Source organism: Setaria viridis, chromosome 1 (assembly GCF_005286985.2).
Source record: "Setaria viridis chromosome 1, Setaria_viridis_v4.0, whole genome shotgun sequence".
NCBI lineage: Eukaryota > Viridiplantae > Streptophyta > Magnoliopsida > Poales > Poaceae > Setaria > Setaria viridis.
In genome coordinates this window covers 37,341,137-37,355,775 of record NC_048263.2, presented here as the reverse complement: position 1 = coordinate 37,355,775, position 14,639 = coordinate 37,341,137, and the positions used below count along the sequence as shown (strand labels likewise).

The 14,639-nt window shown below is 48.2% G+C and overlaps 3 protein-coding genes across 6 annotated transcripts; all 3 read right to left on the bottom strand.

Annotated features, from left to right (window-relative positions):
- Positions 1 to 75: 75 nt before the first annotated feature.
- On the bottom strand, positions 76 to 5,229 carry LOC117837983 (uncharacterized). Of its 4 annotated transcripts, none has more exons than XM_034717842.2 (4): positions 4,257 to 5,229; positions 3,595 to 3,711; positions 3,136 to 3,500; positions 76 to 558 (listed from the first exon to the last, which is right to left on the bottom strand). In XM_034717842.2, the coding sequence occupies exons 1-4, from the start codon at positions 4,875 to 4,877 to the stop codon at positions 405 to 407; spliced, it is 1,257 nt and encodes a 418-aa protein (XP_034573733.1). In that variant the 5' UTR covers positions 4,878 to 5,229; the 3' UTR covers positions 76 to 404. The 4 variants fall into 4 exon arrangements, with proteins under 4 accessions (XP_034573733.1, XP_034573724.1, XP_034573742.1 ...); XM_034717833.2 differs by lacking the exon at positions 76 to 558 and adding an exon at positions 782 to 1,279 and having other exon boundaries at positions 4,257 to 5,222; XM_034717851.2 differs by lacking the exon at positions 76 to 558 and adding an exon at positions 2,117 to 2,593 and having other exon boundaries at positions 4,257 to 5,228.
- Positions 5,230 to 6,640: 1,411 nt separating this feature from the next.
- Positions 6,641 to 8,597, bottom strand: LOC117843821 (probable galacturonosyltransferase 9). The gene is made up of 2 exons (XM_034724540.2): positions 7,287 to 8,597; positions 6,641 to 7,176 (listed from the first exon to the last, which is right to left on the bottom strand). Exons 1-2 carry the CDS (start codon positions 8,478 to 8,480, stop codon positions 6,898 to 6,900), a joined length of 1,473 nt encoding a protein of 490 aa, XP_034580431.1. The 5' UTR covers positions 8,481 to 8,597; the 3' UTR covers positions 6,641 to 6,897.
- A 2,842-nt stretch (positions 8,598 to 11,439) lies between these two features.
- Positions 11,440 to 14,367, bottom strand: LOC117864334 (putative NAC domain-containing protein 94). Its single transcript, XM_072291194.1, has 3 exons — positions 13,743 to 14,367; positions 12,739 to 13,043; positions 11,440 to 12,401 (listed from the first exon to the last, which is right to left on the bottom strand). The coding sequence occupies exons 1-3, from the start codon at positions 13,927 to 13,929 to the stop codon at positions 11,724 to 11,726; spliced, it is 1,170 nt and encodes a 389-aa protein (XP_072147295.1). The 5' UTR covers positions 13,930 to 14,367; the 3' UTR covers positions 11,440 to 11,723.
- Between the last annotated feature and the right edge of the window lie 272 nt (positions 14,368 to 14,639).

The window sequence follows — 14,639 nt, the reverse complement described above, 5'->3', positions numbered from 1 at the left end:
GCTCCTGGCCGTTTGATGCGCGGCAACGGACGGCTCACATCATTTTAAGAACACAAGTCGATGATACACGCAGCATTTCAGGTCCAAATCCATCACTAGATTTTTTATTTTTTGCAGGGCTGTATGAGCAGCAGTAGTAGTAGATGATTTTTTTCCCCCATTCTTACAGTGACTAGATATTTTCTTTTTTTCCCGAACGGTTGCTTGTTTGACATGCCGTCTGGGTTATTACCTGGGCAACAAGAAGCCAACAAGGCCTTCAGAACCGCAAAAGCAGCCATGTGTTGACTCTAGAAGTCTTGGAACTCTACGAGAGGAGAGGCCTTGTGACGTTAACGTTTGCAGGTTCCTGCTTGATGCCTCAATCAGCGTCGCTTTCATGCCCATCTTTGAGCCGCTCGCTTTCATGCCCATCTTTGGAGCCGGCCGGAGCTGGTGCTGCACGGCGGCGGATGCTCTTCGTGGACACCAGTGCTACCTCGGCACTGCACGGCCTGCAGCCAGGGATCACGCAGTGCGGCAGTTCTTTTCACTTGGGTCGAAGGGACAACAGCTGCACTGTCAATTGAGACGGGGGGAGTTAAGACGACCAGTTCGGAATGGCACGACTCGGCAAATGTTGCGGTAATTGATTCCCTGCAATAGTTGCTACAAACTTCATCCAAGACTAATAATTCTGAAGCTTTGCTTGTGAAGAGTTCTATCTGCAGAACGAGTTTCACAAGAACTACTCGACCCACCCCTTGTTTCTAAGCCAAGCGGCCATGATGGACTGAACGACTGCGGCGACATATCACCGAATACAGATTAACAGAGAAGATTCTGAATGACAACCGATGCACAAAAAGAGAACCGAGACCCACATTCCATACAGTAACCTAGCGGAACAAATCAAAAGCCACGATAGGCTGCAGTAGCTACTACCCATCAAGTTCCATCCTGGCTTCCAAAGGTGTACAAGAAGCCATTGGCTGGTAAAACTGACTGGAGCTGTGCATTTCATGGTGGACCAAAGGAGTAACGGCTGGACACAGGCACACTAGGGCCCCTAACCCTTGCAACAACAGGCCTCTGAAGACTTTCGCCGTAGTAAAGACTAGAGGAGTTCTGATAAGGTGACACGTAGGACGGTCCTGGCTGGAGGTCCATGGCACGCGTAGAAAGTTTGTAAGAACGGTACAGCTCATCCACACGTTCGGAGCGTGCAGCAAGCTCCCCTGGCAGTGCTCCATAATCTCTTGCGAGAAGTGGGTCCCTAACAGTTGCCTTAGCAGCAGTTCTGGAAGCAACAGTGAAGTTCAGGAATTCAATGTTTATCATGTACAAAACAGTAAAGAAAATACAGGTTCTGACTTGTGAGTAAAAGGAACTTCCCATAAAACATTGAATTAAATTCAAACAAAATGTCACCTATAGGCTACCACCAAAACTTACAAAATAAAACCAATATAACAGCAAAAAAAAAACACTATAGCATGCCACTGATAAACAATAAGGTGAACAGTATACAAAAGATGAAACATAAAACACGCTTAGTTCATCAATAATCATGCATTTAAATATTCACACTAACAAAACTACCTATGTGCAACGTTTTTCAGGTTCCATTCCTCATAAAAAATTCTTTTGCATAGCAAACTGCCACTGATCATGAAATTATGCTTCCTGTACGATACAAATTTTGGATTGTCGCAATAGTTGCAGGATCACTACCTTTTGAAGGATCACTTAATAGTGCAAAACTACAAACATCACAGAAGTTCCCATACTTATTTACCAAGCGAAACCTTTTAAGCATATTTTCAATCGAGATTTTAAAATGCACACCATATCTAAGGCTATCTTTCATAAAACATAGGTTTTTTGGTGATCTTACCCCTACTTTGAAGTGCAATTGTGTTTTTACCCTCATTTTTTTAACTTTGTGATTTTGCCCTCAACTATTCATGAGTCAATGTGATTTTGCCCTTGGTCTTTGCGTATTTGCCCTTGTTTTGACCGTTGACTAGGGGTAAAATCGCATTGACTTGTGAATCGTGAAGGGCAAAATCACAAAGTTGAAAAAACGAGGGCAAAATCACAATTACACTACAAAATAGGGGTAAGAACACAAATGTTAAGAATCAAGCTGAACTAACAAACAGCCAACACATCAATTGAATCAGTTGCCACACTGCAAAGTTTGGCAAGCTTTTAGCCGCAGCATATAAGCTTCTTGAAAGTGAACCTAAGACAAATCTGTCAATCTCCATGGGGTGACACTCCAAGTCTATGAAACAACTATTTTAGATATACCTATTGCAATATGCAAACACTAGAGAGGGGAAACTGTTAGAGCTAGGCATAATAATGCTTCAAATTGTCAGTTCATGATCTTCTATAATCTGCAACCTGCTCTTCGGTCAATTTCTGCCATTCCCAAATCCTCATCACCCCATTCTACTTTCCTTCCATACTTGCAAGGGCAGATCTTCAGGAAATAATGCATGCCCAATATATCCAACAGAGAGCCATTGCCACACACACTAGTGGTGCGCCAAGCACCACAACCACCCTGGCAGACGCCACCAGTGCATACAGCCACCAATATCCCCTAGTGTTCATCACAGTTGAAGTTGAGAAACCACAAATTAAAGTACCAGTTTTACTAGTTGGAGGTTGATATCCCTTGATGAAAGTTGAAACCTACGGTTAAATATTCAAAGTTTACTCTTAATGTTTAAAATCTTCAAATTGAATGTAAAATTTATTGTTCAAAGTCCTTCGTTCCAATTTAAGAGTTCAAATCTTGAACTGAAAATTTTCAAATCTTTCTCTCGAAAACCGAAAATCTTGAAAGTCCCAATTCTCAATCTGGAAGTCCAAAACATCTAACTGGAAAAGGATATCAAGTGTGGAGATGACATCAATGAGAATGAACGTGCTGCCCCTTGAAACAATTGTAACATGCAACAGTGTAACCCCCAACAAATCTATAAAAGCTTCAAAACGGCCTTCGAGCTCAGAAATAAGGAGCATAACATGGCAAAGGCGATAGAAATGAGCTTTCAAGGCATTTGGAAAAGGCTAAGATTTACAAAACTGGCCCCAGCACCCAAATTAAGAAATGCAAAAGATATCAGTTAGAAGACTCACCTTTCATGCAGAATATCCATGTGAGGTTGATGGTTTAAAGAACTAGTAGACACTTGGTGATAGTACTTTGGAGGAACATGTTGAGGCTCTTGCATATGATAAGGATCTAGCACCAAAATACACCTAGGCTCATCAAGAAGTGGAGGATGTAATGAATGTGTGATCTTGTAATGATCCTCGAGAGGATATGAACGGGCATGAATAGGTATGCCTCTTTCTTCAACATGTTCTGGTAATCGTATTTCTTCATAGTCATATGATTCTCGCCTATCTTCAACAAGAAGTGGCCGGCGTGTTTCTTCAATATGTTGTGGAGCTGGTTGAGAACGGCCAATGGGCTGAAATATCTCCAATAGCCTATGAACCTACAAGATAATGACATCACTTCAAAGGATGAAATAAACCTCACAACATTTTTACATATACAACTTTGCAATACAGAAGGTTCCCATGACTCACTTGTTTAGGGCTGAGCTCTTGGGTGAATCTGCCTTTTGAATTGTAGTTTTCCTTAATGGCGTGCTTAAAACTACTCTCCGGAACAGGAAGACAATCTATGTCAACGCTAAACTTAACCTGCATCAAGTATACAAATTAGTTAAGCAATAAAAATGTCACCATTCAAACATAATCCACTTTGTTTTGCCATCCATCTCACAGTCAAATTTCTAATTTGATGACTGGAAAAACAAAATGTGCATGATATTTTGCAGCCATTAAGTTTGGACAAAAGCAATTCATCAAGAAAATACCAACATTATGGTCCCTGCATTTTTACTGGTTCATGTGAATTAAAGTCTGCTCATTAGTTAGAGATGAGGATGGTAGATATACACAAGAGAAAAAATAGGCCAGTGAAAGCTAGAGGAAAGGATACAAGTGTATTAAGTATTGTCTCTTGAATGTCTTGATCATGAACTCTACAGTAGTGAGTAGTGACCCAACCAAGAAACTCCTGTGTCCTATGGATGACCACAATCATAACTATAGCACATTATCTCTTTACCATTTTATCACCTCGGTTCGACAAATTTTTTAGCCTGCAAGTGTGTACTACTGAGCTCAACTGCAAAACTAAATTTACACTACAAGCAAAGGAAACATTAAGACACAAGAATCACCTGCGCGGGGAATTTCCCCTCGAATGCGTGTCGCACAAGATCCAAGCCTCCACTTGTATCCGCCTTGTAGACCCCGTACATCAGCTTGAGGTCAAAATCATACAAGAACAGCTTCGCCCCTGGCCGGATCCTTTCCACCACATCCATCTTCCCCCTGGGCAGGCCAAACACGCCGCTGCGGTAGCACTCCGGTTTCGTCCTCGCGTTGCACATGAATATAAACCCCCTCTCATCACCATCCTCCTCTTCCTCCCCCGCCGTCCTCCTCCTCTTCTCTTCCCTCCTCACGCTATCCTCATCCCTACTGCTCGTCTTCCTGTCTTGCCCCTTCCCCTTCTCCTCCTCCCTCCCCCTCATCGGCTCCTTCCCACTCGCCTTCCTGTCCTCCCTTCTGCTCAGAGCGACCCCACCATTGCCAGCCGCTGCGGCGGACGCCGGGCTCGCCTCGACCCGCTTCGGTGCCGAAGCAGACGCCTCGGCGGTGCCCGCGGATTCAGCGGCGGCCGCCTTCAGCTTCTCCGAATCGCTTTTCACCGCCTTCTTCTCGGCCGACCCCGGGGCGTCGGCCTTGGGCGCCGGCGCCGCGGAGGCGTCCCCCTTGCGCCTGAGCTTCCTCACCATGGCTAATCGGGACGACTCCCACAAATCACCAGAGCGAATCGGATCACCACGGATTGGTCGCACTGAGACCGCTAGAAATCAAGCTAGATCCATGTGGGCTTCCTCTGGTACGATCTAATCGAATCGCAGGCGATGGATTTGTTTTTCCACGAAAGCTTGGCTGAGGGGGATAAACCCTGGATGAGGATTCGAGACAAGTGAGGAGACCGCACGAACATGCGAAGCGAGGGAGACGACGGGTAAATATGACGGCGCGCGTGGTGGTTTGTCAGCGCTCAGCGGGGACGGAGGCTGCGTTACCGATTGGGTGACGATCCAATTCTTTCCCGAGGCCTTTTCAGTTTACCCCTCTATACGGGGTGGTGACACAGTCGAGGAAGATGAAAGAGGCAATACTAGAATTGAAAGGCTGTTTTTTTTTACAGGATCCTCTGTACCTCTCTGCCCCACACGTCAGCACACAGCTGCAGTGCAGAGGAGTCCCGTCCTTTTTTTTTCGAAAGGGAAGTGAAAGGCTACCACTAGGGTCAAGAGGCTCAATGCAATGCACACTTGTATCAAAGAATAGCGTAAAAGTATGTCTTTAACATTATGTTAAATTAGCAGTAGGTTTTCGGAATTAACTCAGGCTAAAATATGTCTTCAACATTATGGCGAAGCTTTGCACATCTTTTTACTCAGTTGAGCACGCGTCAACAACTGGGTTGTGTAAGTCGGCACCACGCGTGCGACCGATGATGCGATCGCGGCGCCCTGCAGGTGCTCGAGCTCGCGGAACGCTCAATTAAGGCCCTCGTCGGCAACCGACCGACGCATACCGTGGCGACCTCGACCACGGGTGACAGCATCACTACAGCTGCGAAATTTTTTACTGCCGCCTCGTGCTTTGACACCTTCTTGGATGCTGGTGAACAGGCAAGATGGTCGGTAGCGCCACCGCTATCCCGCCACGAATAACGTGGCGTGGCGCACCACCATCCGGCGAGCAGCTCTGGACCCGTTTGGCAGCCTGCGTCCCCTTTGGACCATGCTCAAATGATGCAGATAGTCATGATTGATAGGCTAGACTGGATCATGAGGACGCTCGACGGTGACGACTGCTCTGCATGAGGACGCTGACAGTATCGCGGCTGCTTCCTTCGAGAGCGGCCAGCTCTCACTCTGGTCACGCTATGGAACGGCCTACAGCTGCAGTCTGCAGATACTCGTGCCGGTGGGGCGTGAACGCGGTCGTAAGCGACGCGCGCGCCAGCGCCTGCCAGTCTAGTGCTCCGTCGGCAGTGTCTGCGAACGTACCCTGGGAACACGACGTTGACGGCCTCGTGCCGGAGAAGGACGCCGCCTGTGCCCACGATCGGCGTCCCCAGGACGTACGGCCTCAACGGCTGCGACATCGACGGCGTTGGGAACGCCCGGGCAGGCCATCTAAGGCGGCTGCCGGCGTGCCCCTAATTAACCTCCATTAGATATGCACAGAGTCGAGACGGAACCGTTCCATGCCGGGTCCGATGCAAGCCTAACTCAAGTAGAACCGTGGCGTGGCACCATGTTCCCAAGACGCACCAGGCACCACCATCCGGCGAGCAGCTCCGGGAACATGGTGGCGCTCTGGCGAGCCGCGTGCCCACGGGGCCTGCCCATGTCCGGGGTGGACGGATTCCATGAGACTATGAGAGCCATCCGACCGAACGCCTGTGAAAGAGCACCCGTGTTGAACGAATTTTCATTTTCTCATCCTATCAGAATGGGCAAGCACAACCTAGTTAATTAGAAAAACGGGGTCAAATCATAATAAGTAGGTTACGGCATCTACAGGCAAAATGCTGTCTAGCAACAAGGCTGCAACTTCCGCTTAGTTGCAGAAGAAAACCCGAGAGCTACATAAATACAATCAGAGCATACTCGTGCTGGCCACATGCTTGGCTCAGCAGGCAAACAACAAATATCAAGCAGGTCATCAGCACTGAAGATGTTCAGACGCGGAGCTACGTCTGAACTTTGATGTGGCTCCGTCAGTCTTTCAGAGGCCAAAGTTGCAGAGCGTCAGGAACTCCATCTCGGTGTCGACGTACTTGGTCCAGAGATGCTTGTACTGGTTGAACGCGACGTCCAGCCATGGCTTCATGTTCCCGTTGAAGTGTATCACGGCAGCTCCGCTGATGTCCTCGGGTCTGATGTGCGGGTTGTAGCCGAGCCCCATCACGTGCCATGACTTGTCCAGTGGCTTCGTTTTGCCGTAGAATGTCATGAGCCCGACCGGCAGGACAGACGCCGGATCCCAGAGCGTCCCGTTCTCATTCTGCCAACCAAAATAACGCGAACGGAAAGCAAATTGAGCCCAGGAATTGTTTTGGTTCATCGGCTGTGCCCTGCCAATTGGCAATTGCCAAAGATCAAGGTAAACCTTACCATTTCCATGAAGCGGTGGAACCGGTCGGTGCATTGCTCCCGGCGCCAGGCCTGGAGGTCGAAGACGTTGACGCCGTAGGACCAGGCGCACGCGCGGGGGCTGAAGCTCCCCTGCACGACGGGGTCCGAGAAGTTGAGGTACTTGCCGTAGCGCCGGAACCCTCCGAAGCACGTGTGCAGCGCGGCGTTCACGGCGGCGCCCATGTCGACGCGCCACAGCCCCGCCAGGTCCCTCTGCACCACCACGTCGTCCTCCAGGAGCACCACCCTCCGCAGCGCCGGGAACATCTCCGGGAGGTAGAACCGGAGGTAGTCCAGCAGCGCCACGTCCCTGTTCCCGTCCTCGATCTGCCTGAGCACCGGCGAGTAGGTCGCGTTGAGGAACGGGAAGTCGGAGGCGGAAAGGAGCTCCACGTGCGCGCCGAGCGGCGGCGGGCGGCGTGCGAACCAGACGCGGAACGCCGGGAGGTACATGGGCGCGGTGACCACGTGGAAGACGTGGCGCGAGGGCTCGGCGGCCGCGCGCGCCGCGGAGGCCACCACGACGGAGACGGCGAGCACATTGTCGGAGAAGACGGCGTAGTGGTAGAGCGACGGGTCGGCGAGCTCCGGCGGTGGGGCGGGCGGGTCGTCGGGGATGGCGGAGGCGTTGGCGATGCGGGCCTCGAGGAGGCGCATGGCGAGGCAGTGGAGCGACTTGGGCGTGGACCACGCGGCGATGCGGGCGTTGAGGATGCCCGCGCGGCGGGCGCGGAGCAGCTGCTGCCCCACGGCGAAGACCGTGTCGGAGAGCTTCTGGATCTTGGACTGCGTGTCGAACGCCTCCTTGGCGCCGCCGGCGAGGGAGCGCGCGCGCTTGACCTGGGCCTTGGCCTCCTTCTCCAGGGCCCCCACGGTGGAGACGGAGAGGCGGGAGGCGAGGGCGGAGAGGCGCGAGGAGATGGCGAGGAACGCATCCGTCTGGGAGGCCGAGAGCGCGCTGAGGTGGCGCGCGTGGGCCGTGTACGCCGCCAGGACGGCCGCGTGGTCCTCGGCGTGGCGTTGGACGACGGCCAGGCGCGAGGCCGGGGAGTTCGCGGCGGCGGAGCTGGTGGCGGTGGCGGACAGGAGGAACGAGACAGAGGCGAGTAGGATCAGCGTGATCACGGCCGCGAGCACCGCGCGACGCCGTGCGGGTGCCTTGCCGCCGGCCATGGCGCGGGCGCGTAGCGTAGGTCGGGCGAGTCCGATCGAGGGCCGGGGCGAGGAAATGGCGCGCAGTGCTTTCCAACACCAGGTGGGTTTGGTTTGGACCTTTTTAGAAGGCTCGGTTGTGTTTTCGTGGGTCCGCTTGTCAGCGACTCGAAGCCAGTTATAGTTGGGTCTTGAACGGTTTGACGTGAGAGGGGAGACAATGTCGCTGACAGGGGGGGCATTTGATTTAGTGGCGCCGTCACCGATCGTGAGTGGACTTTTGGAGTGGATTTTGTCCGGCATGTCTGGTTGGCCTGCACTTGGTGAAGCACTAGTGATCGAGTTGGGTGCTCTAGTGCAGTAGTGATGCTAACACTGTCCGGCCCGACTGTCAGCTTGTTGCATGGCTCAGCATTAACCACTGCGTGTTAAAAGTATTCTCGGATTAATAAAAGGATTAACGGAATAGTGGTTCTGGTTTGGTCGGATTCTCGGATGTTTACTTGATTGGGTAGGAGGGGCGTGTGTAAGGATTGCCTAACAAATTAAAAACCATGGTAACCGGAGTCGCATCACGCTGTTCATAGTTTATATCTAAGATCCTTCTAGATAGACCCCTGGCTAGTGGGGCTCATCTTCCCTTCTCTCTTTTCCATTTTTTTTCCTCCTCTTCATATATGGTTAAAACTTGTAGTAGGGCTTTGGAGGGCTCTACGAGCCACAGCCCCAATGTTGGATTCACCCCTCTAACTACGATGAGATCTAACGTCATTATAGGTCAGAAAGTTCATGGTGTTATATGCAGTGATCTGAGATCATGTGTAGGTGAATATAAATACAAGCTGTACGGATTGTACGACACGTAATTAATTTAGGAAAGAAAATAAACTAGAATAACGTGTGATGTAATTAATTAATTAATAGCTGGCCGAAAAATACCATTACCACTTGTATCTCTAGCGGCACTAGACCACTGGCTTGCGGACTTGCGGTAGCCGTGTATAGGCGCCTCGGCGGTGGCTAAGAAAATTAAGGTCGGGATTTAGCTACTTAAACACAAGAACTGGACCAATGTCTATTTTGCTCCCAAATAAACCATACGAGCTTGATCTTTTATTATTCCACTCAACTCAATACCACGTGCATTTTTACACTATTTTTTTACTCGTTTTTGATGATCGATGACGCGGGATCACTTTACTTATGATGAAACATGACCCATCAGGTCATGGTCTTTGCGGACACTGGGGGTCGTAGGGCGCGCATTTGGCCTTGCACTCCTCCTCCGTCTTGTAACACACTTGCTGCGCTTGTTGGCAGCAGTGGCACGGAGGGATTACGTGATACTTAGTATCGGTCGTATTAGTGCCAAAATTACCCCGTTCCGGGCATGGAATGGTGACGCAAAATACCAGGTGGACCTTGTTCTTCATCAATTGACGACGTGGAGTTGCTTGATGCAGCATTTGCATTTCTGGCATCACGAAGATGTGTACGGCCTGATAGAAAAATGTTAATTGATTTGAGAGTGTACTGCGCGTGTAAAAAGCGTTGGAAAAAGGAGGAGACTCGTAAGGACTTGTGAAATGTGTGATGCTTACAGTGTGCTGGCGATGCGACGCTTCCAAACACCACGAGCAACAGGATGGTCAGGAGGCCGCCACCACGCTTCATGCTGGAACTGTCTCTTGGTTTGCTTGGTCGACTCTGCTATGTACTTTCTGGGGTTGGACGTGTCAGCAACGACCATTAGTTCACCTGGAGTCCATTCATATAGAGAGCGTAAACCCCAATTAAGTGCCCGTAACCGTTAATGTTAATAACCGGGAGAGGAGATGAAAGGTGTTAATGACGTTTTTAAGTGACGCCATTAATTTGGTACGTAGGAGTAACATTTTAGGTGAACATATGGTGAGGATAATACGATTTAAAGAAGAATTGAGAATAGGCAACTTACTACAGTTACAGCTATGGGCTTGGCCCATGGGGAATTTCTCCATGATTCTACTGCGCGGTTATGGGCTTTGCCCGAAACTAATCTTTCATGGAAGGAGGTCCAATTGCCGGTTGAAGCAGAGTTCTAAGCAAACGCGGCAGCGGGGGAGTCCAGAGCGGCGCCGCCAACTGCCCTTCTATGATTCTATATCATCATCTCATATAGGCATCCGCCGCTTAAGACTCTGTTTGCGCCGTCGAGATCGCGTTTCGACACCAGCGATTTAGCGAGGCGCTGCGGCGGCCGGCTTGCCGGCGATGACCGGTGCTAAGTGCTAATTAACCTCAACCGTTGGACAGGCCCGTACCAAAGATTTTTGAGGCCCCGGTGCGAAATATAAAATGAAATTCTATTTTAAAAAATACAAATAAACTTAAAATATATTTAGATTCCATTGTATAACTATGTCGGTTGCTGACGTATGAAAAGAGATTAACCAATAGCAGATAGGAGTAACGGACTAATTAAGTATTGTTTTCCTAGGTTTATTTGCAATCAAGTGTGTTACTAATTGCTGATTAGGAGGCCCCTTGCGCCAAGCAATCGACGGCCCTGCCGTTGGAGCATGATGCCGAGTCGGCGGCCTGGGCATGCGCGCCACCCGTCCGGCGAAATGCCCCACATAAAACCTCCTCTCGCAACGGCGAAGGCTCGGGCTCGCCACCGCGGTGCTGCATCGCGCGCGCGAACCGGGGCGCCGGACGGCGGAAGCCTTAAAGCCCAACCGTCCCCGTACGTAGTCCAACCCGATTCAGAGTCCAGGCCCTGCTTGCTACGGCACACATGGTCCTCGCAGTTAGGTTGCAAGTAAGCTTCCTTGAGTTGTTACTACCATACAAGAGTTTGATTCGTGATAGTCGTCCATCTTTGAATTACGTGCACTGATAATTCCCCATTTTTGAAAACAAGGATACTGAAGAGAACTGGTGGGGTCAGAGGATCTACTTCACTGGACGCAATTTGAGATTTTTGAGTGCATGGAGCTATGAACAAAACTGAAGCTAAGTTAGACTTGCAGTCTTACAGAGTTGCACATGAAGTGCGAAGGTTGCAACTGCCCCTACATTGCACAAAAGGTACTAAGTCATGAATAAAACATCCTAATGACTCTGCTAGCTTCACTGTTAGCAGAACGAAATTCTAATACTTCTCCATGCTAACACTAACAGCAAGACTAGCAGATGGAGGTAGAAGCTCCAAAGGGTGAATTAGGCACTACACTGCTGCACTGTAAAACCAAGACCACATTAGTACAGACAGAGTACAAACTAAGTATAGCATTTGGTCGATTGGTAGTTTATTGAGACCTCAGTTGTGCAAGGGAGAGAATCCCAGGGCAGTGTCATCCTCCAGTCATCAGGCAGTGCTCCTTGCAGGTTGAATGGGAAGTTGATCGACCGTGGAGCGCTGTTGGCACTGTTGCCAATGTCAGGCAAATCAAGCGTGCATCTGTTGGCCATGATAATGCTGTTGTTGGGATGGTGTGGTTGGCCAAACTCGATGTTTGTGGGGATCCTGTCTAGGTTCTGGAGTGTATTGTGCGATGCATTGAGGACCATTGATGTGTTGTCCATCCCTGCTGGAAGATCAAGCGGAATTGCTGAGAGGACACTCATGGTCTGATGCTCTGCACCTGATGGGGGAAGCACAAGGGATGCAGCTGGCCTGCTGCTGCTGCTATCAATGATGCTCAAAGGGTTGCGGCTAGAGGAAACTATTGAAGGCATGTAACTGCTGCCATTGAACTTGATGGTGGAGGAGATGATGTTGGTCATTGTAGATGATGTGTTCTCTGAGCTGTGCTGACTTCTATGTGTAGCCTGCGAGGAAGGACGAATGTAGTTTTCATTTGTGCTGGATAATGGAGGCGATACCCATGAGTGTGAGAGGGCTCTCTGTGCTGTTAAATTGGTCTTTTTGAAAATCCTGCAGATCGCCCAGGAATCCTGCTTATGAAAAGGAAATTAAATTTGTTATTGGTTTTCAATTCAAGATAATTTATATCTTCTATTTCAACAATGTATACAGGGGAAGATACAAATAAACTGCAGCAATTGTGCTAAAATGTGTTATGTTTTAACCATTTAAATAATGCTATAAACACTAGGCCTTTTTCAGCTCTTACTGCAAGTTATCTCAGTGTAATCTCTGGAGACCTGTATTGTTCGGTGATGCTATGAATGGTTTATAGTGCATACCACAAAAGCTACACTTATACCTTTCTAGGGTCAAATAGTTCCGTGCTATTTCTCTATCAAATGTTGCAGCATGTAAGGTGCTTACATTTGGTGGAATGGTCTTCTCAAGTGGCTTCTTCGGTGGCAGTGACGGTTCAGTGAGTGAAGGCAGCCGAAATTCATGCATCATCCAGTCAGTTTTGACCCCTTTGGCTGCTCTACCTTTGTAGAAGACAAGAGATTTCTTCAAGCCTATGCACTTGCTTCCATCGGAAGAGTAGATTGGCCTATCAGTTCCAGTGGCCTTCCAGAAACCTGCTCCAGTTACCCTGTTCGGCCTTGTGCTGTTCCGGTACTTCCTATCCCTTGGACAGTAGAAATACCATTCCTTCTCTCCAGTACTCGCTAGTTCTTTATGGAAAAAGGAAGAAGATTCCATAAGTAACTGTATGTTAGATTCATGGTGTCTTTTCATTATACCATTTAGAACCAAAGATCTAGTTAAACTTAGTTTTCATCATTGAAACTTGGAGGTTCAACAGATAAGATGTGATAGGCATTCATGCATGCGTAATATAAGGTGTGTACTGCCTGCATGCTCTTTAAACTTGGATAGCCTAATCTTGAGTCAGTTATAAAGCACAGCATCATACAGCTGAAAGCATAAGCTCGGCAAGAACTTACAGGATCATAGCTCAGAGCTGTAATCATGTGATCACATAAAGCTTAAACATGCAGGCTAGACATGGTAAATACATCAGGAAAGTAATTTGTTGTTTGTTGGGTTTGTGCAAACCTTAGTATCCGTGTTAATGAGATTTAGTTGAATGCAAGAACCAGTTTTATTTTACCTCATAAACATGAACGTTCTACAGCATCTTCAAGTAGGTAAAACCTCAAATGATACAGACGAAGCAACATATGCATGTAGAAGTTTCTGAAGATATACTAAGATGCATAGTATAAGCAAGAGTGCAAGATAAACATGCATGACCCACGCTTCTCATAAGCATCATGTAGCAAAACAGCCTTATCTTAAAACATTCTTTAATGATTTGTACAGAGAAACATAACGTAGTTAACAAGGAGAAAAGATGCATTGATGCTTACTTGGGAGATCCCATGGATCATACTTGTAGATATCCAACTGCCTGATGAGCTCAATTGGGAGAGACTTCTGCTGGATTTTTCTTTTAAGGTAGAACCTGACGAGCTCTTCATCTGTTGGATGAAACCTGAAGCCAGGTAACATAACTTCGTCTTGCTTCTCCATGTCATCACTTCTGATCTCATCCATATGTTTACCACAGTAAAACAAACCACTGGCTGGACGCTGTGTGTCTTAGGTGGTGCTCAGTGCTCACCTCCTTCTAGTTACAACTTACAAGAAGTTACCAGCTACAAACTCTAATATGGTTAAACTTCACTCGGTAGGCAGTTGCCAAAGATTTTTCTTTCTACTGATTGCTGGACTTTCTTCCACTTAATGAAAGGCCACCATATGACACTGACTTCTACAGACCTAACAAGGTGGCTTTCTAAGAACTTCTTGTGCTCTTGTCAACAAGGAGCTGAATTTGGAGCAAAGCTAGCACAAAAGCTCTGAGAGAACTATGGCATGCAGATACTCAAAGAGAAAAGGGAAGCCAGACTTGCAGTCTTAGCTCTCTTGGTTTCTCACTTTGTAGGGTTTACCTTCCTACTAGTTGGCTAATCTTTTGCACCCTTGCGTGCACTAAAGAACAGTTACTTATAGCAGAACTTTTGAAACCCTACCTACTGTGACTCACGTAAGGTCTCATTAGACCTTTCATGATGAGCATCTCAATGAGATGTTCGACTTCTGCAGTAAGATTGGGATTAGCAATCTTTGGATTTAATACTCACCTAATTAATAAACTAATTGAACACCAAGTACTTTGTATCTAATTTATGTCTTGTTGCTTATAATTAGGCCAGCTTACAGAATAATCTAGCTCGTTAGACGGCTACCTTATTATTTAAAAT

Coding starts and splice junctions, on each gene's coding strand:
- LOC117837983 (XM_034717833.2), bottom strand. CDS start 4,877: ATGGTGAGGAAGCTCAGGCGCAAGGGGGACGCCTCCGCGGCGCCGGCG. Junction 3,712..4,256: donor AGGGGAAATTCCCCGCGCAG/GTGATTCTTGTG, acceptor TACTTGATGCAG/GTTAAGTTTAGCGTTGACAT. Junction 1,280..3,135: donor ATGGATATTCTGCATGAAAG/GTGAGTCTTCTA, acceptor TGTTGCTTCCAG/AACTGCTGCTAAGGCAACTG.
- LOC117864334 (XM_072291194.1), bottom strand. CDS start 13,929: ATGGATGAGATCAGAAGTGATGACATGGAGAAGCAAGACGAAGTTATG. Junction 13,044..13,742: donor TGATCCATGGGATCTCCCAA/GTAAGCATCAAT, acceptor TTTTCCATAAAG/AACTAGCGAGTACTGGAGAG. Junction 12,402..12,738: donor AGAAGACCATTCCACCAAAT/GTAAGCACCTTA, acceptor TTTCATAAGCAG/GATTCCTGGGCGATCTGCAG.
- LOC117843821 (XM_034724540.2), bottom strand. CDS start 8,480: ATGGCCGGCGGCAAGGCACCCGCACGGCGTCGCGCGGTGCTCGCGGCC. Junction 7,177..7,286: donor TCCACCGCTTCATGGAAATG/GTAAGGTTTACC, acceptor TTTGGTTGGCAG/AATGAGAACGGGACGCTCTG.